Source organism: Vombatus ursinus, unplaced genomic scaffold (assembly GCF_900497805.2).
Source record: "Vombatus ursinus unplaced genomic scaffold, bare-nosed wombat genome assembly UNPS02003292.1, whole genome shotgun sequence".
Lineage (NCBI taxonomy): Eukaryota > Metazoa > Chordata > Mammalia > Diprotodontia > Vombatidae > Vombatus > Vombatus ursinus.
Window position 1 is genome coordinate 3318818 of NW_020943070.1, and position 27299 is coordinate 3346116.

The window sequence follows — 27299 nt, forward strand, 5'->3', positions numbered from 1 at the left end:
TCTCTCTTTCTCTCTCTCTCTGTGTCTGTCTCTGTCTCCCTCCCTCTCTCTCTCTTTCTCTCTCTCTCTCTCTCTCTCTCTCTCTCTCTCTCTCTCTCTCTCTCTCTCTCTCTCTCTCTCTCTCTCTCTCTCTCTCTCCCCCTCTCTCTCTCTCTCTCTCTCTCTCTCTCTCTCTCTCTCTCTCTCTCTCTCTCTCTCTCTCTCTCTCTTTTGGTGAGGCAATTGGGGTTAAGTGACTTGCCCAGTCACATAGCTAGTGAGTGTTGTGTGTCTGAGGCTGGATTTGAACTCAGGTCCTCCTGACTCCAGGGCTGGTGCTCTATCCACTGCACCACCTAGCTGCCCCTGGGCAAATCTCTTAACCTTGTGGGGCCTCAGTTTCTTCCTCTGTAAAAGGAAAAGGTGGGACCAGATGACCTCTGAGGAGCCTTCCAGCCCTAGATCGCTGGTCCTATGATCTCAGCCTTTTGAAAGAGGAAAGTTTGTTGGGTGATGATGGAAGGCAAATGTTCTGGAGTGTTTGTGGGGAGTCTATTGAGGGAGAACGAGTAGCCTCCAATGGTGAGGGTTGCTGGGATATGATGTCCTCAGGGGAAGCAAGGTTTTGGGTTAAAAGGAGGGGGTGGAAGGAGCGTGCACATGAGCAGCTGAAGCCTCCAGAGAGGGAAGTGACTAAGGTCATCCAGCCAACGATTGGCAGATGCAGAGACCACAACCACCATTTTCCGTCTCCTAGTCTAGGGCTCTTTGTCTTGCAGAGAGGGAGGTAACACGGGACAAACCAGAGGACCTGGGGAGAGTCTCTGATCTTCTGCTTCCCAAGAGTGCCATCTTGGGCAGATGGCTTCCACTCTCTGGGCCTTGGTTTCCATTTTCTTTTTTTTAATGTTATATTGTATTTTTATTTATTTTGTTAAACATTTCACAATTATATTTTTATTAATTTATTTTGATTTATCAACAATCACTTCCATAAGCTTTTGAGTTTTAAACTTTTCTCCCTTCCCTCCATACCTCCCTCCCCTAGACAGTGTGCAATCTGATATATGCCATACATATACATTCCTATTAAACATATTTTCACATTAGTGATGTTGTAAGGTAGAATTAGAACCAGTAGGAGGAAACACTAGAAAGAGGAAACAAAACAAAATAGAAGAAAAAATAGCAAAGAGTATATATTTTGATCTGCATTCAGACTCCATAGTTCTTTCTTTGGATGTTGATAGCATTTTCCATCAGGAGACCTTTGGAGATGTCTTAGATCCTTGCATTGCTGGGAAGGGTTAAGTCTATCAACGTTAGTCATCGCACACGTGGCTGTTACTGTGTACAACGTTCTCCTGGTTCTGCTCATTTCACTCAGCATCAGTCCATACGAGTCTTTCCAGGTTTTTCTGAAGTCAGCCTGTTTATCATTTCTTATAGCACAAGAGTATTCCATTACATTCATATACCACAACTTGTTCAACCATTCCCCAATTGATGGGCATCCCCTCCATTTCCAATTCTTTGCCATTGCAAAAAGAGCTGCTGTAAATATTTTTGTACATATGTGTCCTTTTCCCATTTGTATCATCTCTTTGGGATACAGCCCTAAAGGTTTCCTTATTTTCAAAATGGAGATGGTAATACCACTGAGAATCAGGGGGACCTGAGTTCAAATCCATCCTCAGACACTTCCTAGCAGTGTGACCCTGGGCAAGTTACTTCAACCCTGTTTGCTTCAGTTTCCTCATCTGTAAAATGAGCTGGAGAAGGAAATGGAAAAACCACTCTGGTATTTCTGCCAAGAAAACCTCAAGTGGGGTCACAGAGAGTCAGACATAACTGAAATAACTCAACAACACCCCCGTCCTCCCATGTAAATCACTTTGTAGAGCTTAAAGAGGCAGATAGGGGTGCCATGGTGCACAAAGTGCTGGACGGAGTGTATTTCCTAATGTGTGTGTACTGTTGTTTCCTCCAATAGAGTGCAAGCTCCTTGAGGGCAGGGTCTATTTCATTTCTTTTTTAACTTTGTGAGGTCTGAGAAGATTGTTAGCAGCGGAAGCAAATGGAGAGAGCTTCCCGGAGGAATTAGCATTTGAGCTGGATGGGTTGACTGAGTAGAAATTCAGCTGACAAAGAAAGGAAAAGGGGGCATTCCATGTATAGGGTACAGCCTGAGCTCGGACCCAGAGGCAGGACAGGACGTGGCCTATTCAGAGGACAGAGTAGAGTTACTGGAGGCATTCCATGACAGCAGCTATGAGAGGAGGGGAGAGCAATGTTGGGGCAAATCTTTCCCTGACCTGGTCTTATATCAATTGATGCCCAGTTTTCTTTCTCTCCCCCAGCTCCTTGGATTCAGAGCACTCACAGTTACCACTCCTCTCTCCTTCCCTCTCCAGATCAGCCGCATTGAGTACATCCACTCTAAGAACTTCATCCACCGGGACGTGAAACCTGACAACTTCCTCATGGGCCTGGGCAAGAAGGGAAACCTGGTGTACATCATCGATTTTGGCCTGGCCAAGAAATACCGGGACGCTCGCACCCACCAGCATATCCCCTACCGGGAAAACAAAAATCTGACTGGCACTGCCCGCTATGCTTCCATCAACACCCACTTGGGCATTGGTGAGTGACCTGAACTGGGGTGAACACGGGGTGTTACTGTCCTCTTGAGTCCATGTAGACTCTAAGTTGGGGCTGTGGACTTGAGCCCCCGTCATAGTGGTACCATTTGTAGTACTGATGACAGCAGCAGTAGTTAGTATGAAATATATGTCATCCTTATCATTCTGTCTACTACTGGAATTGCCCTGAGGCTGCTTTAAATGACCCTAAAGAAAAGTGGCTTATGTCCCAGTATTCTTAGGAGTCATTTTATCTACCTTTGCAATAGTCCACAGAACATTAAATTTAAAAGAGTAGCAGGGGCAGCTAGGCGGCACAGTGGATAGAGCACCGGCCCTGGATTCAGGAGGACCTGAGTTCAAATCTGGCCTCAGACACAAAACACTTACTGGCTCTGTGACCTGGGGCCAGTCACTGAACCCCGTTGCCTAACAAACAACAAGAAAAAAAAAAGAGTAGCGGCAGGATTAACTTGTCCCAAGCCTGCTTCCACCTGAAATCCATTGGAAAAGATGAAAATGACCAAACTTACAACTGAAATATTGTGTTTTGAAATTGGCAAAATGCTTTAAGTGTTATTTTATTTGAGCCGTAGAACTAAGCACAAGCATCCTTTTCCCACTTTATAGTGGTAGAAACTCAGCGGTAGAAACTTAAATGACCAACCCTTGATCACACAGCTAGTGAGTGTCAGAGGCTGGATTTGAACCTGGGTCTCTCCCGATTCCAAATCCAGCACACTCCAGTACACCCTGCCACCTCCCTCCCATTATTTTCAGGGTCTCTATAACTAGATGTCTCTTTGAGCAAATCCAAGATGTAAAGAATGGAGAGGGGGAAGTAATCAGGAAAGGATTCTTCCTTTTGCCAAAAGATTCAGGTTACGCAAAATAAGGAACTTCCTGGGGACATTTAAAATAGCTTCTGTTTATCAACATTTATTGTATTCTTCACATTCCAGTCAAATATTTGAATGCTACTGGGCCTCAGTTTCCTTGTGTGTAAAATGAGGGTGTTACGTGACAGGTGTGATACAATGAGATTGTATAGGGATTAGATGGCCCACAAAGCCCTTTCCAACCCTTGAATTCTAGGCTTCGACTGGCTGATGTCTAAGGTCTAGGACGATGACCCCCATGAGTACAGGATCCTCAGCTAGGCTTACATAAGCAATTGAAACGAAAGCAAAGGGCTGGTCCTTCCCTGCCCTAGAGAACCTTCTTTCTGGTTCTAGGAGCTAACTGGGTCAGTTTGACCGATGAGAAAACTGAGCCCAGCAAGGGGAAATGACTTGTCTAAAGTCCCAGGGAGTCATTGGCAGGGCTGAGAAGCAAGGAGGGGGTGAGATGAATGCTTGAGCCCCTCAGAGTAGACACCAGTGTGGACTTGAGCTTGTCTGGGAGTGTTGGGGGTGAGGAGGAAGGCAGAGGAGGTAGAGCTCTGGGGATCAGGTTTGAACCGGAGCAGGAGGGGAAGGATTCTTGGTACCCACGTGCTGGCGTCTGCCTTTCTGTTGTGAGAAAAGTCGAGTTACGAACCTGCCTTGCTCATGGAGCTGGAGGAAACTGTTGGGATGGATCTGGGTTCTCCCTCTCCTCCATTTTTGTCATTAAAGCACTTCATGTCTGCAACCGTCTGTACCTTTGTCAGGGTGGGCTTTCCCTCCTCTGACACATCTCTGGGCTCCTTCGTCCCCGTCTGAGGGATGTCTCCTCGTTGGAGCCTAGACAAGGAGACGAGGGTCACTTGCCCAGTATCCCAGATCGTAGGATCCTGCTTCTGAGACTGAAAGGGTCCTCAGAGGTCATCTGGTCATTTCACAGAGGAAGAAACTGAGGCTCAGACAGGTCCAGTGATCTGCCCGAGGTCACTGGAGTCCTAAAGGTCATGGATTTAGAGAGCAGGGGCTTCAAAGGTCATCGAATCCACTGCCTTGTTTTTGTAGCTGAAGCGTCTGCCACCCTACTTATGTCTGTGCTCAGCACAAGAAAGATGAGAAGGGACCCGCCCAGGGTCGTACAGCTGGGAGATGAGCAGGGTCTTTTGATGATGGGGCTTGGCTCTGCCTTGTACTGCCTGGCTGTCTTTGGACAAGCCACATTGCCCCTCTGTGCCTCAGTCTTCTCATCTGTAAAATGATGGAGTTGGGCTAGGCACCTCGGAGGCAGCTTGTGATGCAATGGATAGAGCTCCAGGTCTGGAGTCAAGAAGACCTGAGTTCAAATTTGGCCTCAGACATCTATTAGCTGTGTGACCTTGGGCAAGTCATTTAACCTCTATTTGCCTCAGTTTCCTCAACTATAAAATAGAGTCAGGAAGACCTGAGTTCAGATTTGGCCTCAGACACCTATTAGCTGTGTGACCTTAGGCAAGTCATTTAACCTTTATTTGTCTCAGTTTCCTCAACTATAAAATGGAGATAAAAACAGAATCTACATCAAGGAGTTATTGTGAGGATGAAATGAGATATTTGTAGAGCACTTAGCACAGTGCCTGGCACATAATAGGGGCTATATAAATTCTAGACCCTAGATTTAGGGTCCTAAATTATAGATTTAAATTATAGAAATTGTAGATCACAGTCCAAGTCTTCCTCCCAAGCCCCATTAATCTTTTTATTTTTCTTCCCCAACTAATATAACTTCTTGAGTGTATGTTGGCCTTCATTCATTCACCTAGCTGTCATGGTGGACAGAGAATAGGACTTGTAGTTAGAAAGACCCAGATTCAAATTCAGCTTCAAATACTTAGTAGCATGTGACCAGAGCCAAATCACCTCTCTTAACCTCAGTTTCCTCATCTGTAAAAATGGGGATAATGGACAGGATCCAGAGCACAACCAGAGTGCTAGCTGCTGTTCTGTAAATGTCTGTCGTTTTTATTAAACAAGTATTTATTTTAAAACAAAGCAATAACTCCTCTGTGTTGGAATGTTAGTCTCCAGCCCTGACCTTAAGGAATTTGCAATATCAGAGTAGGGAGGAGAGACCCAGATGCCCACAATGTGAATCACCACCTGCTGAAGACGTACTGGGGGGCGAGGGAGGTGCTAAGTTCAGGTAAAGAAGAGCTCATTTTTCGCTGCCAGGAATCAAGGAAGGCTTTGTAAGCTGGTGGTATTTGAGCTTGACCTTGAATGATAGGTGGGATGGTAATGATACAGGAGGTTATGGGAGACTTTCTAAGTATAGGGAACAGCATGAGCAAAGATATGGCAGCTGGAAAAGTTTGGACATTTTCAGGGTATAGTAAGTTATTCCATTTGAGTGGAAGTCCACGATACATTGCAGATTGTTGCTATTCAGTCATTTCAGCTGTGTCTGACTCTTCGTGAACCCATTTGGGGTTTCCTTGGCAAAGGTACTGGAGTGGTTTGCCTTTTCCTTCTCCAGCTCATTTTACAGTTGAGGAAACTGAGGCAAACAGGGTTAAGTGTCAACTAGTGAGTGTCTAAGGCCAGATTTGAACTCATGAAGATGAGTCTTCCTGACTCCAGTCCTGGCAAATGCTGGAAAATCAGTTTGGGGCTCCATTTCTGGAGGGCCTTGAATACCGGGTCAGTGAGGAAAGTTTAATCAGGTAAAGAGTTTGGACTTGATTCTGTAGTTCACAAGGAGCCATTGAGGGTCTTTGAGCAAGGGAATGTTGGGGTCATGGGAGGCTGAGCTGGCAGGATGGATGGAGGCCAGTGAAGGTTCTGCTGGTAGCCTCATTCAGCAAACATTGACTGAGCACCTACTGTGTGCTCCATCCTCAAGAATCCTGCAGAACAATTACATGCGTGTGTAAACATGCTCTTATGTGATACTGTTATTATTAATTTACCATTAAAGAATAGTACAAGGCAGCACCAAATTGGACACCAAAAGGGCTGTGTTCCAGACTGTTAATGAATGGAGGAACTCTGGGAAGGGGAGATCTCACTATGGCCTGGGCTGAGCAGGGAGGGCTACCGTATGACAGAAGCCCTCATGACCCTCTATCCAGATCATTACAATGGCCTCCTTCCAATGGGTCTTCACACCTCCCCTGTTCTCTCTTCTCCAACCCATTCTTTCTCTCACCACTATATGGACTTACCTTATACAAAGAAATAGTTGGGTCACTCCTCTGCTCAAAAGTCTGCCATAGCTCTCTGCTACCCTTTAAGTAAAGTTCAGACTGCTTTGACTGGCATTTAAGAGCTTCAGTAATCTGCTAACTTTCCAGCCTGTATGATAATAGGTGGGCATATCAAATGATAAACTGACAGACATATAGAATCTCAGGTTCATAGATAACTAGAGCTGGAAGGGCCTTTAGAGGACATCTAGGCCATCCATACTCCTATTTTACAGATGAGGAAACTGAGGCCCAGGCAGGGGAATGACTCACCCAAGGTCATGCAGGTAGTAAGCTGAACTGGGATTCTGACCCAGGCTCCATCTCTCCCAATCCAGCCATCTTCTGAATTGCCATCACCTCTTGACAAGTGATCCTTCAGACCCTGCTTAAATCAGTCAGGCCACAAGCATTTATTAAGCACTTACTGTGTGCACTATACTAGGAATTGAGGGCACAAAGACAAAAATAACCCACATGAAAGTGATTGGAATTCATTCAGTGCTTACTCTGTGCCAGGCTCTATGCTAAGTACTAGGCATACAAAGAGAAGCAAAAAAACACAGTTCCTGCACTCAAGGAGTTTACATTACAACGCCCAGACCACCTAATCTCCCTCCCCACTGTGTTCCTGTAATAATACATGATGCACTTTGGGTTTATGGATGTATTTACATTCTATCTTTGGTAGACCATCCATCTCCCAACCAGAGGAAGCAGCGAAAAGGGATAGAAGGAGGCCTTGATGAGGTGTTGGGGGAGCTGGACCCTAGACCCAGCCCTAGGGCTAACTCAGCTGTGGGACTTTGGGGCAAATCCTTTTACTTCTCAGTCTATTCATCTGTAAAAAGGGGATAATAATAACACCTATCTCACAGGGTTACTATGAAGATAAAATGAGATAATATATGTAAAACCTTGCCAAATTTGAATGTGCTATATAAAAGTTATGATGATGATGATGATGTAAAAAGAGAAGACTGGACCAGATTAATTTAACAAACATATTTGTGCCTACTTGGTACAGAACACTGCACTGAATTCTAGGGGAAATAGAAAGTTTAGATAAGGCAGTCCCTAAGTTCATAGAGCATACAGTCTAGTAAAATCCGAACTCAGAGAGCTCCCTGTGTATCCACATTGGTCTTTCTGGATGTTTCTCTCTTTTTTTGTTGTTGTTATATGGCTCCTTCAAGCTGAGACATGTTAGGATTCTAACTTAACAATAAGTCAATAATAATTAATAATTAGTTAATAAACCTGTCAACATTCCTCCATATTTCCTAACCTGGACCATAAATAGTGAAGCCAACCCAAGATCCATTGGGTCTTACTGGCTTGACATTTGCTGTTCCCAAGCCTAGGCAGATGAGATCTGAGTCTTCTTCAAAGGCTAAGCTAACCATTCATCCCTTTATTCTAATTTTTTATTCCTTTTTTTATTTAACAAAATTTTATTTTCTCTCCCTCTCACCTTCCCCCAACTGGGAAAAAAGAGAAAAAACAAAACAAAAACCTTCATAATAAATATGCAGAGTCTCTGAACAAAATTCTCACACATTCATTAATTGCCTACTACAGGCATAGCCCTGTACTTGGTTCTGGGGGAACCACAAAGGCATCCCTGGCCTTCACAGAACTTACAAGCTAGGTGGGGTATATAATACATACACAGATAATTGCAACATGAGTCAGAACAGGATGCTCGCCATAGGAGAGGAAATTCAAAGGAGGGAGAAATCACTTGTAGCTATGGAGATGAGGATCAGGGAAGGAGGATTCTCCTTCCTGGAGGAGCTGGCCCCTGAGTTTAGCCTTGAAGGATAGATACAGAATTTTGATATACTTAGATCAGGGCTAGGGGCAATGTAAAAATGACACGAAGAGAGGTGCGGAGGCTAGAAAGGGCAGAACTTGTTGAGGGAATATAGAGTGGCCCAATTTAACTGGATCACAGGACATGTGTGTGTATACATATGTGTGTGTGTGTTTGTGTGTATGTATATATAGTATGGATATATATGTGTGTGTATATACATATGTATATATATGTGTATATACATATGTATATATATGTGTGTGTATACACATAGATAGATATAGATAATGTGGGTTAAGGCTGGAAGGGTAGGTTAGGACCACTCTAGGGGAGGAGCTTTGAATGCCAGGTTGAGAAGTCTGAGTTTTGTCCTAGGCGGTGAGATTGAGCAATGGGGACTGTAGAGAATTTTGGAGCGAGGGTGTGTGAGGAAGGGCCTGTGCATAAGAAGGATTGCACTAGAAGAGAGAAGGAAGGAGGGAGAGAGAGAGAGAAAGAGAGAGAGAGAGAGAGAGAGAGAATTAGGCAATCACTTAGCTATTACAGTAGTTCAAGCAAGAGGAAATGAGGGCTGGGAGGTAGAGGCAGGCTGACCTGTGCCATTCTCCCCTACCCCTACCCAGCCAGAGAGGCTGCAGAGGGGGTTCGTGCATGGGCCGACAGGTTGGACCAAGTGACCTCTAAGGTCCGTCCCTCCTGAGATTGCAAGATTCCAGGAGGCATGAAAAAGAGGGATGGGGAGAATCCAGATTAAGCTGGCTCTTGCCCATGGATATTCTGTTCAGCTAGTAAGAAGTATCTGAAGTGGGATTCAAACCCAAGTCTAGCCGTGCTGCAATTGTGATGACAGATTTAAAATGGCGGCACCATTGACTTCCGCTTCCTGGGGCCTCTGGTATTTTCCCTCTTTGCTCCCTGGCTATGTGAGCTGATCCCTGACTGTCTTCTTCCCTCTGTCCCCCTGCAGAGCAAAGCCGCCGTGACGACCTGGAGAGTTTGGGTTACGTGCTCATGTATTTCAACCTGGGCTCCCTGCCCTGGCAGGGTCTCAAAGCAGCCACCAAGAGGCAGAAGTATGAACGTATCAGTGAGAAGAAGATGTCCACACCCATTGAGGTCCTTTGCAAAGGATACCCCTGTAAGTAGCCCTAGTGCCTGGAATCAAACAATCAGTCAATCAACAAGCATTCACGAAATCACCACTACATGCCATGCACTGTGCTGGGTGCTGGGGACGCAAGATAAAAGTGGATCCCCCCCTGCATTCAGCTTCCATTCTAAAGAGGGAGACAACACAGCTATGGAGAGAAACTACGTCTCTGGTGCTGTCCCAGGTGCTGACAGCTTCCTTGCTCCCGGCTTGGCCCAAGGCCACCAGGTTGAGGACAGTGGGAGGTAATGGGTAATGGGCAAGGTGACTAAGAAGGGGCCAGCAGTCCCTAGCTCTTTCAGGGACATAGAAGAGGGAAGCCCTGGACGGCCAGGTTCCTAAATTCAAACAAAACAGCCCTGACAACTTCAGAGATCCTTCGTGAAGGATAATCAATCAAGATTTATTAAGCTTCTACTCTGTACCAGGAGCTAAACTAGCAACTGGATATACAAGTACAAAGAATGAGACAATTCCTACTCACGAGGATCTTACGTAATTTAAAAAAAATTTAATTAACAAAAAAATCTATTTTCTCTCCCTCCCACCCTTCCCCCCTTAGCAGATGAAAAACCAAGTCAAATCTCTTGTAATAGATCTATCTAGTCAAGCAAAAAAACATAAAACAAAAAAAAAAGAAAAACACGAACTTTACATTGGTGATGTCCAAAAATGTCAGTCTTATTCTGCAGCATGAGTCTATCACCTCTCTCGGGAGGTGAGGAGGTTTTGTCTTTCAGATGGGGAACATAGCAAGTACATATAAAAATGTATGTAGCATTAGAGTGAAGGAGCTCATGTAATGCCTCTTTCAGTCCTAAATCTATGCTCTTCCGAGCCCATTAACAGAGGCACCTTCTTAACACTAGAATTGGGAGAGCAAGGGTCTGTCTTCAGAGGCATTAGGCAGTTTCCTCCCCAGCAGTTCTTTTTGCCAATGAAATCACAAGTTTGGGTTAAAAAAGACATTAAGTTGCCTTCTCAATGAGTAGGGGAGGGGCTGGAGGGAGTGAGACAATTTGAAAATGAAAAATAATATTAAAATATTAATTTAATATTTAAAATAAGTAATACTTAAAATGGCAAACAAAAAGAAAAGAAAATAGAAATACATTAAGGTCAGACTGGGCGACTTTACTTTAGATATATCTGTGACAGTGACCAGTGTTCACAGCTCTGACAAGGCTTTTTCTTATCTAGGCTGAATCTGAAAGGAGCTGATAGCCAGGTCAGGGTTCATCAGTCAGTCAGTAGTCAACAAGCCTTTATTAAGTGCCTGCTATGAGGGCCTGAGTTTAAAACCAGCTTCAGGTACTTCCTAGCTGTATGATCCTGGGCAAGTCACTTAACCTTGTTTGCCTCATTTTCCACATCTGTAAAATGAGCTAGAGAAGGAAATGGCAAACCACTCCAATATCTTTGCCAAGAAAATCCCAAATGAGGTCATGGAGAGTCAGATATGACTGAAAATAACTGAACAACAAGACCCTGTACTAGGGGCTGGGCTGAGGCGAAAAGACAGTCCCTGCCCCAAAGGGGCTTACAATCTAATGGGAGCAGAGATAACATATAAAATTATATACAAACAAGATATATACAGAATGGATGAAAGGAGTAGTTCGCGGGTGGGGGGGGGGGGACAGTTTCTTTCCTGCCCTTAATCCTGACCCCTCCCCTGCTCTGATTTAGAGATTAAAATATTTTTAGGAAAGATGGTTCGGGCGGTTATGTAACTCACTGCCTTAGAAGCCTCTCTCTGACCCAGAACAAGAATGCTTGGTTGGGTAGGAGAAGATATCTCACAGTTTTTTCTCTTGTCTCCTTTCCCTGACCGTCTCCCAGCTGAATTCTCCACGTACCTCAACTTCTGCCGCTCTCTCCGGTTCGATGACAAGCCAGATTACTCATACCTGAGACAGCTCTTCCGGAACCTCTTTCACCGTCAGGGCTTCTCCTATGACTATGTCTTTGACTGGAACATGCTTAAATTCGTGAGTCACCCCCCCCCCCACCCTTTCCCTCTTTCTGAGTGGCGGCTCTCGGCCACAGGAGCTAGTGGAGAGATATGGGAGGTGGTCTGGTAGTGTTGAGGTCTGTGGCGATAGGTGACAACAGCAGAAGCAGCAGCATGCTTCTGGGTTCGGCTTGGCTGGGTGCGCCCATCCCTTCTCCGCTCCCCCTTGTCCCAGCGAGAGGCAGCATCAGTGGGGGCCCGGAGGGTAGGTGGCCCCCACTGGGGTAACTGCTGTCTCTGTCAGCAGGGCCAGGCTGGAGACGGAGCTGACGTCCCGTCTCCTGCTCATCCTGCAGTCCAGGGACCGAAGAGCTGGCTTCTCTCCCTCGACCCCCTCCGTGCCTCTCGCTGGGGGGGTTGGGGGTACCTTGGGAGCTGCCTGACCACCTTCCTCGCCGCGGCCCTGCTGCTGTCCTTCTTATTCCCCGTGGCTGCTGTCCACGCTGCATTGCGTGTGGCCCTCTTCTCCCCAGCCTCCCTCGCTGACAGCTAAGATGCCAAGAGCATCTCTCCTTTCCTTCCCCCCAGGGTTGGGGGGAAGGCCAAGCGCCATCCCTCGGGATATATATTCTGGCATGGCTGCCATCTTGCCTTCGCTGGAAGGGGCTTCTAGGGGTTCTTGACTAGGGTGGGGACTGCTTTAGCACTTCCAAAATCCCCATGTCTTGTTTCTTCTGAATCTCTTCCGGGAAAGGGAGCTACCCCAGGACAGTCTCATTCTTTCGAGAAAGAAGTCAGCCCACACCCAGGTCACTCGGGCCAACCTCTGTACTGGTAAGGACCTGTTGGCTCCGCCTGCCCTTGGCTTCTGTTGATTATTTCTCAGCAGTCTTGTCCCAGGTACCAGGCAGCTGAGCTCCCCCACTTTGTGCTCTGTGTCCCCTTCCAGGTGCCCAACGCCCCTGGGCACCCCGTGCCATGCAGACCAGCATGTGGAGGAGGTTGAGGAGATGGAGGAGACGGGCCACCTTAGCCACTGGCCGGTGGTCTGGACCCCAGGGCCCCAGTTCTGACCTCACGGAGGCACCGTGAGTGCAAAGCTGAGAATGTCTACTAAACCAGGACCTGTGGATAACGCCCAGGCTGGGGCCAAAATGTGACCAAGAGAGCAAGCCAGGAATGGGGTCCTCCAGCCCCTGGGGCACGCCCCGCCCCGAGACAGTGACAGAGCAGAGGTGATGCGGACGAGTTGTCTTAGATAGTCCCTAGGAGGGCATCCTGAGCTGGTCCTCTGACTTGCCCAGAGAGTTGGGCTGACGGTGGAGACGGCCGAAGGCGGATGCCAGATGGGACCAGACCGCCATCTTGATGGCCTGCCGGTGATCTCTGTACCAAACCTGAGCTCATTAAAAAGGCCTCTTCCTTACTCATCTGGCCGTGAATGTCTTTTAATGTTGTCATTGCCAAGTGTCACGGGCCTGCTGTCCCTGAAGGGCAGGTCTCCTGTCCCCTCCTGACTCATCCCCTCCAGGATGCCCCCTTCTCCAGCTCCTCTTTTGTGCTTAGACATTTAGTCAGCACCTGCTGTATGCAGACTGCAGTGATGGACGATCCTCACCAACATCAGTGGTCTCATTCTGACTCCTTTTCTCCTTGCCCTCATGGTCTGGGCAGCAGCCTGGCATTCCTCTTGCCAGTCAGCTTTCTTTGTCCCAAGTGAGGAACAACTGAAGTCCTTCATGGTCGGAAAGGCACACCACGTGGTGAGCCAGGAATGGGGGGATATTGCCATGGGGTCTCTAAACTGCTGTTTGCCGCCTGCTTCCTCAGACTTTGCAGGCCTTCTCAGTAGCTACATCTCTTTGGCTCTTCCAGAGCCAGAAGCTGGAGATTCAGGAGAGGGTATAGACTTCTCATCCATTCAACCCAGGGGTCATGGGCATAGAAGACACGCGAAGGTCTTCTCCTAGAAGGTCGTATGTGTGTGTGTGTGTGTGTGTGTACATACATGTGTGCTGTCTTTTCTTCCTTGTCATTTACAAATCAATCACAAATTCCTGAGACATCAACACCTTTCAGGGACCTTGAGAAATTCCAGCCTGGACATCACAGCAAACCATCACTAGCCATTCCAGAAGGGTTCAAACTGCTGTGACTCTCTGCTTCACCTGGCAAGAGCCATGCCTTCTGGGACAGAACCCTTAGGAATCACCGAATGTGAGAGTAGCCAGTGCATATCAGAAAGGAATGCCCAACTCTAACACGCTTGATGGAGTGAAGACCTCCAAGGAGGGGGAACCCATCCACCACCTCTTGAGGCTATCCATTCAAAGAGAGAGGGAAGGGGGGATCCCTGATAAACCTCCTTGGAGAAGGCTGAAGGGTCCTGGAAGGCGTTCATGCTGGGACTCTCCCTTGTCATCTGTGTCACTGGGATATCAGACCAGATGAGACAATGACTCTCCCTCAACCTCAGACCTTCAGATTGGTGGCATCTCTTGGGAAGTTTGGTGGGACCGTCTCCACCTACTATTCCATGGCCACTTTCTTGCTGTGACCCTGTGGCTAGGCCTTCTGCAAGGGTCCGCTTTATTTTGGATTTGGCTGCCGCGAATGGACAGGTTTCTGATCCCCCACCACTGTCGGCCGTAGTGATTTGGAAGATTCGTCATGTGGGAAAGGAGAACACCTTCAGAAAACAAGCTGATAGTAAGTCATCCCAGGGACCGACAGAGAACCCCTCTGCAACATCCCTGAAGAGTGGTTATCCAGCCTTTACCTGAAGACTTCCAGCAATGGAGAGCTCACTACCTATCAAAGAAGTCACTCTACTTCGGGGCAGTCCTTAGTGTTAGGATGTTTTTCACTGAGCTGAAGGACAAGTGGGTGGAGCCTTCAACCATTCTTATTCTGCCTTCTGGGGCACAACGGAGCAAGGCTAATCCCTTTTTTGGGTGACGTCCCTAAAGACACTGAGATCTCCCCTACCGAAGTCTCACTTCTCCAGGCTGAGCAGCCCAGGTTCCTCAGAACCCATCTCTATTCATACATGAGGTATGATGGAGAGTGGAGACATCTGTGGATGGTGTGATCTCCGTTCTTCCCACCATTCTTTTCACCTTTCTCTGGACGTGGCCCAGCCTCTTAATGTCCTTCCTAAAATGGGCCTAGGGCTCCCGATACAGTCTGATCCAGGCAGAGTTTAGCAGTACACTCACCTTCTTGGTTCTAAATGCTATACAGCCCTAGGTTGCATCTTTACCCCACTCCGTCTTGGTTTCCAGAAAGAAAGAGGTCAAGATCTTGTAAGCAGTTGGCCCCATAGTACACAGAGCGCTGGGCCTGGAGTCAGGAAGACCACAGTTCATATCCTGTTTCAGATGCTTACTAGCTGGGTGACCCGGGGCAAGTCACGTAACCTTTTGCCTCAGTTTCCTCATCTGTAAAATGGGAATAATAATGGTGCCTACCTCACAGGGTTGTTGTGAGGACCAGATGAGATAATATTTGTAAAGCACTTTGCAAACCTTAAAGTACTATATAAATGCTAGTAGTAATAGTAGCAGCAGCAGCAGCAGTAGTAGTAGTAGTGGCGGTGGTGGTGGTGGCGGTAGTAGTAGTAGTAGTAGTAGTAGTAGTAGTAGTTGTTGTTGTTGTTGTTACTGTATCACTGTCTTGGCCCACCGTTTTGAAAAGTGCAGAAGATTGGAGATGGATGTGATCATGTCGTCACTTGGAGCCTTAAGGGTCTTTCACTCTGGTTTTGTCTCTTAAAATTCAAGTTTCTATTTCTTCACTTTCCTTTCTTCTTCCTTCTTTCCCTGAGCCTGGAAAAAGAGGCCAGGGTTAATTCAACCCCAAATCTGGTCTGGAGAATAGACCAGCGGACTGAAATTCAGAAGTGGCATGATGCCAGCCGCTCAAGCCCAGGAACCTTTGACTTAATGACCTGCTGCTCTATGTGTACTCTGAGATCTTCCAGGGCAAAGAGCAGGCGCTCCCTGAGGAGGGGTGAGGGAGAGTGATGCTTGATCCTAGGAGGGAGGGGCGAGGCTCACTGGAGAGGTCCCTTTCACTGGGAGAGCCTAAGCTTCTCTGAGGCAATCTGCGGCACTTTTCCAGCCTCCGGCTCTTCCTCCTCATTAGCTGTGTGGCTATCAGAAAAAGCCGGATTTAGAGTCCAAAGACCTGGGTTTGAGTCCTGGTTAAGTCATTTCTTACCTGGGTCACCTTGAGCAAGGCTTTTCGCCTCTCTGGGGCCCATTTCCCCCACTCTGCCAAACAAGGGAGTTATATTACGGGGTCTTTAGGCCCCTTCTAGCTCTGTCCTTGCTCTGCCCTAGTCTGGGACACCTCCACCCTTATGCCGTGTTGACTTTGGATGGGATTTTTGAAAAGGGTGAGGGCTGAGTGGGACAGGAAGGTGAGTATTATCTGCATCTTTCTCCTTTAGGGTAGAATTTTAAAAATTGCTTCTCCATTTGTCCTGGGCTCCCCACCCTTATTTCTGGTAACTTCTATTTCCACACTTCATCAGTAGCTGCTGCCGAATCAGTAACCCCCGCTGAGACAGGGGTCTGAGTCGCTGCTGATAGGGCCAAGGGCTTTCTCGGCTTCCCTTTGGAAGCCTGGCAGAGCAGATGTGAAAAAGGTATTTTTATTAGGAAGAAGGCAGGGAGAAGAAAGGGAGTTTGGGGAATGACAGAACATGGGACACCATGTTCCATGGAATTCCTCATCCCTAGTGGTCCCATCAGTGAGGGAGAGCAGGGAGGAATTCAGGTAGCATCCTGGGCTTCCCCTCAGCAGGGATCCTTGGAGCTCCCTCTTTCCCTCCCCCAGTAAATCAGGACCTGCTTGTAGCAATAAACAAGCATTTATTAAGCACCTACTGTGTGCTAGATGCTATTCTAAGCACTGGGAATACAAAGAAAAAACAGTTCCTGCCTTCAAAAAGCTTACATTTCCCCAGAGACAGAATTTTCATATATAAATATAGAGAGAATTAATACAAGATTGAGAGAGAGAGGGAGAGAGAGAGAGAGAGAGAGAGAGAGAGAGAGAGAGAAATTACTAGCAAGTAGGATGGGCTCAGGAAAAATCTAAGGAGTTGATGGTACTTGAGTTCAGCCTTGAAGGAAGGAAAGGATTCTACAAGGCACAAGGAGAACCTTCCAGGCATGAGGGATAATTAGTGCCAAAACCTAGAGATCAAGCTAGAGCATTGTGTGGGAAGAGCAGAAAGGCCAGTCTGTAGCTCCACGCCTGATGGATCTCTAAGACGCTTCCTTTTGCTCAGGTTTGCTGGGGTTCCCAGCACGAAGAGGGTCAGGGCTGGCAGTGACAGGCATACCCACCCATTCAACTTACACACCTCTGCCTGGTAAGGGCAAAGTGTGGGGCTGGGGCGAGGAGAGGAGGGACAAGACGCAAAGCAGATATGGCAGCTCTCCTAATCACCGATCACCGAGACCAGCAGGCCTTTCCTTTGGAATTCTGGGCTTCCGAGAGTCTGGGCCTCTGGGATTCCCCTTGAACCTGGGAGCACCCTGGGGGTGCTTGCCTCTTCCCTGGGAGCTGACCGACAGGTTCCACTCATCCCCTCCCCCCATGCCCCCACAGTGACTCTGGGATTGAAGGTGTGTATATGTGTATCCCTCCCCAACTCAGCCTTGAGCTCTCTCCTCTACAGATGCGGCCCCCTTCCAGTCAGCCCCCTGCCCTTCCCTGCGCAGCGCCCCCGGACCAATTAGGTAACTTGCCGTCACTGGCTGTGCGCTCAGCTCTCTGACCTCTCACTCTTTTTCTCCCCTAAACCTTATCTTAAAAACTGGGGAGACAGCTGCTGAAGAGCAGCGCCCCGGGGGGCTTCACGGCCACTTCAGCCTTTCTCAGCCCTCTCGATTCCCCCAGAGCAATCCCCTCGGCTTGCTAGGGGCTCCCGGGTGGTCCTACCCGGCTCTAACCATCAGCTGGAGGTCTCCCTTTCCACGGCTAGATAACAGGAGCCACGGCTTGGACCAGAGCCACTGTGGAAAGGGATACCATCCTGAAGCCCCTAGGAAACGGAGAGATTGGCTGGGGTGGGGCACGACAGAGCCCCGCCCCCCCTTCTGCCTTTTACTTTGGACCCTCTCGGCTTTCTTCCTCCTTCACCTCCTCATGCTCCTTCTCTCTTCTGGCTTTGCTCTGAGAAGACCTGGGTTCAGATCTTGGTCCTGCCTCTTATAACCTGTGTGATCTTGGCAAGTCACTGCCCCTTCTCTGGGCCTCCGTTTCCTTCTCTATCCAGTGAGGGATTGGACAGGATGGTCTCTAAGGTGCCTTTCGGAACTCAAGCTGGTGATCCTCCCTTGCCCACCGCTCTGGTCTGGGAATCCCTCTCCGGGGGCTCATGCTGCGCTTTCTTCGGGACGATGCCAACCTCTCCCAATCCCTGTTCTGAGATCCCTTCCCCCCTCCCCCCGCAGGGTGCGGCCCGGAACCCCGAGGATATGGACCGAGAGCGGCGGGAGCACGAGAGAGAGGAGAGGATGGGACAGTTGCGAGGATCTGCTACGCGGGCCCTCCCCCCAGGACCCCCTGCTGGTGCCGCTGCCAACCGCTTGCGCAACGTGGCGGAGCCGGTGGCTTCCAACCCAGCCTCCCGCATCCAGCAAGCTGGTGAGGCTGGAGGCTGGGGGCTGGGAGAGGCTGGGGGGCGGGGCCGGGGTCCTCAGGTCCCAGAGAGGAGAAACGACTTGTCTGTTGACAAGCATTTATTAAGCGCTCACTATATGCGAGGCACTGTCCTAAGTACAAGACATGCAAAGAAAGACAAAGACATAATAATAAACTCTTGCCTCGGGTCATCCAACTGGTAAGTGTCCGAGACAGGATTTGAATCCAGGTCTTCCTGACCTCAAGTCCGCTGCTATCCGCCTCTGGGCGATGGTCAAGAGCGTCTTTTCTTTTATCTTCCTCTAGGCAATACTTCTCCCAGAGCGATCTCACGGGTAGACAGGGAGAGGAAGGTGAGTATGAGGTTACACCGAGGAGCCCCGGCCAACGTCTCCTCCTCCGACCTCACAGGACGCCAAGAGGTGTCTCGGATTTCTGCATCACAGGTGAGTGGACGTCCATGCTTCGAGCGTCCATCCATCCATCTATCCATCCATCCATCCATCCGTTTATTCATTCATTCATTCGTTCGTTCGTTCGTTCAATAAGAATTTATTGAAGGACTTAGCCTTTATGAAGTGCCAGGCACTGTGGGAGGTACTGATGGGGAAAAGACAGAAAGGAAGTCCTCCTGGCCTTGGAGAAATTTACATCCCACTTGGGTAGAGTGTAAAACCCAGGAGGATAAATGAAAGATAGATACCAAGTAATTCTCAGCATGGAGGGCATCAGCAACTGGGAGGACCAGGAAAAGCTTTGACCTGAGCTGAACATTTGAAGGAAAGCGGGAGCTTCTCAGAAGCAGAGAGTGCCTGAGGGAGCAGAATGTGTACTAAGTCTGGAAAGATAAGTTGGGGGCAGATGGTAAAGCCAACCAGGGGAGTCTTTATTTTATCCTACAGAAAATAGGGAGCCCCTGCAGCTTCTTGAGAAAGGAAGTCACACGCTCAGGCCTGTGCTTGGGAGGACAGATGTGCTAGTTGTGCAAAGGATGGATTGGAAGGAGGCTGGAGATAGTGAGATCAATGAGGAAGTGGGACTCCTGGTCACCGGGGAGGGAGAGCCTGAGCTCACGGGGCAGCTGTGTGAGGGTAGAGAAGGGATTGGATGCAAGAGACTTCACAGCTGATCAGCTATGACGGGTGAGGGAGAGCTGGGAATCAAGAGTGACTCTGAGGTTATGTCCATGGGGAGCTGTCTTCAACAGAAATGGGAAAGTTTGGAGGAAGGGCCAATTTGAGGGTCAAGATAGTCCAGTTTGGGACATTAGTTTGCTTGTTTAATTAAATTTTATGTTTTTCAATGAACAAAAGTCTATTTTCTCTCCCTTCCACTTCTCTGGCCCTAACTCCAACATTGGGGAATTAAAAACACACACACACACACACACACACACACACACACACACACACACAAAAGATTCTTGTAACAAATAGTTATAGTAAAAAAAAAAATTGCCACATTGGCCATGGGGACATCTGATTGAAATATCCAACAGGCAAGTGGTGATCTGGGGCTGAAGCTCAAGAGAGAGGCGGGGCTGGATACCCAGATCTGAGAGTCATCTGTTTAGAGATGACCGTTAACCGCATGGAAGCTGATGAGATCTCCAGGAAAGAGAGGGTAGCAGACAGATCTAGGGCTAAATATGCTAAGGAAGCAGGACCTGGCTGGTGATCCACGGAAGGAGGCAGAGAGGGAGTGGTCAGGCAGGTGGCTGGACAGCCTAGAGAGGGCAGCCACATGGGGATTTAGGGAGGAACTATCATCCAGGAATCTGGAGTAATCGTCACTGTCAGTACTGCAGAGTGGTCCAGATGATGTGGAGGGACAAAAAAAGTCCCTGGGACTTGGTGATTAAGAGTCATCACTTACCTGGGAGGGAGAAGGAAGAAAGCACGGACTCTCCTCTGGACATGAGGAGGGAGTAGATTCACTCATTCCATGTGTGGCCTGCCTTCCTTCCTTCCTTCCCTCCAGTGTCAGGTGGGGAGAGAAGAGAGATCCCTCCCCCACTCCTCCTCCCCCAATCCGTAGCCATTTTTAATGAGGTTGGCAGGTGCTGGGCAGCCTCACTGGGCTGAGTGTCCAGATAGCTGGGTTTAGTCCTTTGCCCTCACCTCACTTTAGCATCTTGATTTAAAATTGATGTATTCCTTTAATTCTCCACTATATGTACTGAAATAACAGCTGACATTCAGAAAGCACTGATTTCATTGAGCTTTCATGTCAACCTGTCAAGATAGGCAATACATTGATCCCTATTTTTCAATAAGGAAACTGAGGCTCAGACAGGGAGTAGGGATTTGCCCATGGTCACAAAGCAAAGAAATGCCAGAGGTGGGATTCAAACCCAGGTCACTCCTAACTCTAAAGACCAGGCTACTATGCCCCCAGCCCTAGGTAAGCTCCTGAGGGGAAGATCAAAGAGTAGCAGTGAACCTCGTCCCTGCCTTCATGGAACTTATAGTCTAAAGAAGCAGTGTTCTTGTTGTTGGTAAATCCTCTGAGTTGTGTCGGACTCTTCATGACCCCATTTGGGTGGCAAAGATACTGGAGTGGTTTGCCATTTCCTTCTCCAGATCATTTTACAGATGAGGAAACTGAGGCAAACAAGGTTAAATGACTTGCCCAGGGTCACACAGCTAGGAAGTATCTGAGACCAGATTTGAACTCATGAAGATGAGTCTTCCTGACTCCATACCGAGTGTTCTCTCCGCTGTGCTTCCTAGCTGCCCAGAGAAGCAATGTTACCACAGTGGATAGAGCACTGGGTATGGAGTCAGGGGAGACCTGGGTTGAAATCCTGCCTCAGAGATGCCCAAACTGTGTGACATGTGACAGGTGGGATTTGAAGTGGGCCTCAGTATCCTCATTTGTAAAACGAGTTCGGACTTAATGGTCTCCAAGTCACTTTCTAGCTCTGTCTGTAATCCCATATAATCCTGTATAATCTGGATGCCCTTGCTCTCCTCCAGACAAGCGTGCCATTTGACCACCTCGGGAAGTGAGGGGAAGATGCCTCCGGACCAGTGTTTGCTTAGGTAAGTCACCCTCTTCTTGGGGTGACCAAAGCCCCTGGCCCTTGCCCCTGCCTGTCTCCCCAGCCTTAGGACCTGCTCTCCAGGACCTGTCCCAACTCCTCCATGTGGGCATCCTCCCTTTGGGAGATGGAATTGGGGACAGGAAGAGGCAGATGAACGCTAGGGAGAGTCATCCAAAATTTATTAAGCAGTTACTCTGTGCCGGCCACAGTGCTGGTCACCGGGGATGTAAAGAGAAGGCTGGGGAAAAGACCGACCATCCCCCACCCCTTTTCCCTGGGGACATTGGCTTGGAAGGGCAGGAGATCTGGGCCTGCCGCCAGATTGGATTTAATAAAGCTGGATTGAGTAAATCCCAACTCCCTGCATACAGTTGAGGTAAATTGACTTGCCTAGGGTCACACAGCCCGGAAGTGTTGGAAGCCAAATTGGAATCCTTTCTTGGATTCTGTTCTCTACTCCCAAGGAACTAGTCTAGCAGAGTGGGACAGGGCGTGGACAAAGAGAAGTAGGGAGTGGCTGGAATACAGGTCAGGGGTCAATCCTAATTATTTCTCTTTCTTTGTCCCTCTATAGTGTCTTCACTGTATTTTTTCTTTAAAAAAAAATTTTAAAAAGACTTAAAAAAAAGAAAATGAAAAAAAATCCCACAAAACAGACAACAGATTTTTGTTGCTATCTGGGATTTTTCTTTCTTTCTTTTCTTTTCTTTTTTCTTTTTTCTTTCTTTTTGCCAATGGAGAAGAGACACGAAGCTCCCACTGCACCGACTTCTGGCCCTGGTGTCTGCCTTCCTCCCCCGTCTGCCTTCTGCCCTCTAGACCCCATCAAGGGACCCTTTTGAGAAGATACCACTTACCCCGCCTGGAGCCATGCCAAGCCTCCCCATGCTTGCCACCCCTGCACAGTGGGGTGGGGGTGAGGGCTCTCCGTCTCCTTCTCCTAGCCCAGACTGGGCTCCAGGGGTCAGGGCCCCTCTGCCCTCCCACCCCACACTGCTGTTCTCTGTGTCAATGTTGATCTGAGCATCCTCTGGGTCCGAGGAGCCAACCTCTGGATGAAGAGGAAAGGGAAGGTTTGGACATGGCAGAAGCTGTCTGGATTTCATTTTGTTTTGTGAAAGTAAACTCGTGACTCCCTGAGGCCCTGACTCTGTCCGTGGGGGCTTGGGTTTCTTGGTTAGACAGGCCTCGAAGCCTCAGAAGACGCCAGCTTTCAAGGGTCACTCGTGGGGTCACTGGATGCTTCCTGACATCCTTGCCCCATTCTCTCCTTAGCACTGATCTGGGGTGTCCTGGGCCGAGCTGGGGGCCTGGGCCCCTCCCTCTCTCCCTAGCCCCTGGAGCCTGGCAGGGAAGGGAAGGCAACTGTGAGCCCAGAGCCTCAAGAGGATTTCTAGGAAGCTGGTAGGGGGGTGGGGGTGGGGGGCAGTGGTGGATGGCGTGGCTGTGGGTATGTCCGAGAGTGTGACTGTGTGTGTCTATTGGCTTTGTGTATTCTCCAGGATGAGCGTTGAGGGCCTGGCAGGGTCCCTGCAGGATGCTGTGGGACAACAGGCCCCTTCTCCCCCCAACCCCTTCACACTTCAGTTTGGTTATCCCAATTTTGATGCCCGGAAGGCCTCTCTCCTGGGCTTCCCAGGAAAGGAGAACCCAAGCCCTGCTTGGATCCAGTCCTACGGTGGAACAGGGAAACGAACATTCCCCACTCCCACCACCCTTGTTGGGGAAGAGAAGTCCTTGGGAATGATTATCAGAGACAAATGGAAAGAGTTGGTTCTTGGGTTTCCAGTGAACCATTGGGAGCCCCACCTCTCCCTTTGTGCCCTTCCGCTGCCCTGTTACCCCAGATGTGGGGAGATCCAGGAGAAGATGAAATGCCCGGGGGGAATTGGATTTTTTTTTTTTAGTGCTTTCTATTTAACACAAGTTTTTGTTTTTGTTTGGTTTTTGCTTTTGTTTTGGGCTATTTTTCCTAATTTATTTACCCCTCTTTCTCTGTCTTTTTTTTCTTTTTTTTAACTAAAGAGTAAATCTTTTTATTACTTTGTAATTTAAAAAAATGGAAAAAAAAATACTGAAGAACTTTGGGGGGAATTTTGTACTTTTTTCCTGTGTAAATATTGGACTTTTTGGAGCTTTATTGTGGTCGTTAATTTGGAGTAATAAAGTAGAAAATAATCAAGTGAGTTGGCTTACGCCCCCGACTTTTCTTCCCGTCCCCTCGCTATTCTCAGGGCTAGAAAGGGAGTCCAGGGAAGAAGCCCAGAGAGGCAAGAACACAAAGAAGCACCAGCTGAAAAGGTGCCTTGGAGGCTTTCTGGTTGGATGCGCCCATTTTATAGATGAGAAAACTGAGGCCCATTTTGCACACACAGCTGACTGGACCATTCCCTGCTCAAGAAGCTGCAGCAGTTCCCATTGCCTCTAGGAGAAAACACCAACTTCTTTGTCTGGCATTTATTTTTTTAGGTTGTATGTCCATTCCTCCCCAATATCCAATAATAATAATAATAATAACAACAGCCACATGTGTTATCTCATTAGGTCCCCACAACAACCTGTAAAATAGGTGTTATTATTATCCCCATTTTACAAAGATGTAGCCCGAATCATGGAACAGCTGGGTGACCCAGTGCACAGAACGCCAGGCCTGGAGTCAGGAAGATCTGAGCTAAAATCTGGCCTCAGACACTTCCTAGCTGTGTGACCCTGGGCAAGTCACTGAACTGTGTTTGCCTCAGTTTCCATATCTGGAAAATGAGCTGGAGAAGGAAATGGCAGACTGCTCTAGTGTCTCTGCCAAGAAAAACCCCAAATGGGGCCATGAAGAGACAGACACTGAAAAATGACTGAACAATGACATGACCTTGTACAAGTCCCTTAAACTCCCTTGATCTCAGTTTTCTCCTCTGTAAAAGAAGGCTGATTACCCTTACACTCCCTGTAACACAGGCTTCTTGTGAGGAAGTGATATCATTATTGTTATTATTGTTAATTATTATTATATTATTTCTGCCCTCTGATGCTTCATTAAGGCACAGAGATTAACTGTGGAATCTCACGAACTCTGGGAACGGAGTGCATGCTATGGTGGCTTTACTAACAAAGAAAGGCTTCCAGGATGGGTTGGGCCATGTGTGCGAGCGTGTGTATACATGTACGTGCATATGCATGTGTGTGTGTGTGTGTGAGTGTGGCCTGAGGCCCAGCCCAACCAAATCCAGAAGTAGTCCAAAAAGGGCAGAATTTCATGAGCACAGAGTTTCACAAAGACCATGGCAAGGTCTTGCGGCTGCAGTGGTAGGATTGGACTAAATCATAATCTCTCCAAGGGTTCATTCTATGACAGCTGGGCCCAGGGGCAGCTAGACTGGCTATAGCTCACTTATAAACCAGCTACAGTTGGTTAAGAACAGAAGGCAGGGAGCCCTGTGTTAGTAGTCTGGACAAGACTTCATGGGGACTTGTTCAAGGTCACACCCAGCCAGGAAAGAGCAGAGCTAAGACTCACATCCAGGCTATCTGCCTTCTGGCCGCCATCACTCTTTTCACCATGTATGTTCCAGTGCCTTTCTTTCAAGGCCCAGTTGACTCCCCACCACCTCCAAAAGGCCTTCTCTGCCTAGGCCATCCCATAGTAGTCTCCCTCTTCTGTATTGCTATAGCTCCCACTTCGTGTGGTTCGTTGAGCCCCCATCGGAGGCATAATCTACAAAACCCAGAAGATTCCTTTGTCCTCTGCTGGAGGGGTCAGATCACCTCTTGAATATTGTGTTTGGTCCAGGCAGGTCATTTGTAAGCTACCTAGCATCCAGAGGAAAGCAGGGCCTTGGAGGCCTGCCTACCTCCCACAAGGAGCCGTTGAAAGAATCATGGAGAAAGGGTGTTAAGCTGGGAAAAGTAAAGGCTCAGGGAGGCCATGCTAACTAACATATGAAACAGGAGTTGGGTTTGTTCTTGGCCTTTGATGGCAAAATCCATGGACGTCAGTTACCATCCAGCGGCCCCATCAGTCAATGGAAAGCTCTCTCTCTAAAATGACCAGTGATCTCTTACTTGTCAAATCTAATGGCCTTCATTTGAACAGCCACTTGTCCTAGCTTCTCTCTAGGATTTCATGACCCTACTCTCTCCCAATGGTTCCTCCATCTCAGTCTCTTTTGCTGGCTCATCATCCTTATCACATCCTCTAACTGTGACTCCTTCCTAGGACTCTATCCTGGTCAATCCTTTCTCTTTACATTCTCTCTCTCTTCCTAAACCCATCAGCTCTCATGGGTTTCATTATTACCTCCTTACAGAGGACTCGAAGATGTACATCTCCAGTCCGAGGCTCTGTCAGTCCCGCATCACCAAGTGCCTGTTAAACACTCCCATAGACATTTCAAGCTCATACATCTCAGACTGAATTTATTCTCTTTCCCCACCAACTCTCATCTCTTCCTAATTTCCCTCCTTTTGTCAGATGCACCACCATCCTTTCATTCTCTCAGATTTGTAACCTCGGCATTATCCCCTACTCCCTATCCAATCAGAGACTATCTTGCCTTCTGTACCTTCTCACCCTCTCCCATTCCACACTCTTTCTCTACTTCTGTAGTTCTGACCCCAGATTACTTCACCAGTCTTCTAATGGGTCTCCCTGACCCAAGCCTCTCCCTGCTCCAGTTCACCTTACATACTGCTGCCAGAGTGATTTTCCTCAAACATAGATCTAACCATGTGACTCTTTTACTCGACTAACAAGTAGCCATTACCTCCAGGCTAAAAAATACACCCTTTGTTTGGCTTTTAAAGCTCTTTTAGAACTGGCTCCAGCCCATCTTTCCAGCTTCGTGGGACACTGTTTGATCCAGCCAAGCTGGCTTTCTCTCTGGTCTTCACACACAGCATTCCATCCCTGGTCTTCATGCCTGGAATGCACTTCCTCCTTGCCTCTCTCTTAGAGAATCTGATGCTTTCTTTAAGACCCAGCTCAAGCACCACATCGTATATGAAATCTTTCCACTGTTGGTGCCCTGCCTCCCAAACTACCTTATATTAACCGCTTTGGATTAATTTCTATTTATTCTTTAAATACTTCTACATACTTATTGTTTCCCCATGAGAATGGGGGTTGTTCCTCAAGAGCAGGGGTTGTTTCATCATCTGTATTTGTATCCTCGATGCCTGGCAGATAGTAGGTGCTTAAATGCTGGTTGATTGGTTGATTGATTGCAAAGAGGCTGATTCAGGCTTGACCTTGAAAAAGAGCCATCCCAGAAGTGGGAGGGGGAGAAAATTTAAAACTCAAAGTCTTATAGATCTGAATGTTGAAAACTAAAAATAAATAAATTAATTCTCAACAAAAGAAAAAAGAAAAAGAGCCATCCCATGGTGGAATGGGCTGCTCTGGGAAGAAGTGGGTTTGCCCATTACTGGAAGACTTTGGGCACTTGTTGGGTGAGTTTGTAGTGAGGATATTTTGTCACTTATGTACTGGACTAAATGGCCCCCAAAGTGCCTTCCAATGCCGAAATTCCATGATTCTGTGACTAGATGACTTTCCAGTTCTAAACCTATGGATGCACCAATTCTTCACCTGCCTGTCCCCTACCCTCAGGCCAATGACAAGGTAAGGCTTTGTTAAGAGAGGAGGCAGTGGTGGGCTGGATGCTTGGAGGCAAGTACCTGGGCTCAAATTGCATCCCCAAGATTTACTACTTAAGGAACCTTGAACAACTCAGTTAATATCTTCAGGCCTCACTTTCACATTCTGTAAAAATAATAACTGACATTTGTACTATGCTTTAAAGTGTGTAAATAGCATAGATAGATAGATAGATGGATGGATGGATGGATGGATGGATGGACAGATGGACGGATAGATACATAGATGGATAGATGGATGGATGGATAGATGGATGGATAGATGGATGGATGGATAGATACATAGATACATGGATGG

The 27299-nt window shown here is 47.9% G+C and overlaps 1 protein-coding gene across 9 annotated transcripts in view; it reads left to right on the top strand.

Moving 5' to 3' along the window:
• Positions 1-23305, top strand: part of CSNK1E (casein kinase 1 epsilon) — a 68686-nt gene extending 45381 nt beyond the window's left edge. For 3 of the 9 annotated variants that reach the window (XM_027871636.1, XM_027871646.1, XM_027871629.1), the window contains exons 5-12: positions 2394-2622; positions 9510-9680; positions 11535-11683; positions 17339-17399; positions 18117-18309; positions 18613-18752; positions 21285-21350; positions 21927-21949. In XM_027871636.1, the coding sequence (XP_027727437.1) occupies positions 2394-2622; positions 9510-9680; positions 11535-11683; positions 17339-17399; positions 18117-18309; positions 18613-18752; positions 21285-21301 (960 nt within the window). In that variant the 3' untranslated portion in view covers positions 21302-21350; positions 21927-21949. Of the gene's footprint in view, positions 1-2393; positions 2623-9509; positions 9681-11534; positions 11684-12400; positions 12481-12595; positions 13073-17338; positions 17400-18116; positions 18310-18612; positions 18753-21284; positions 21351-21926; positions 21950-22092 lie in introns of those variants that run through there. The other 6 variants (XM_027871655.1, XM_027871664.1, XM_027871683.1 and 3 more) reach the window with 6 other exon arrangements.
• The last annotated feature ends 3994 nt before the right edge of the window (positions 23306-27299 follow it).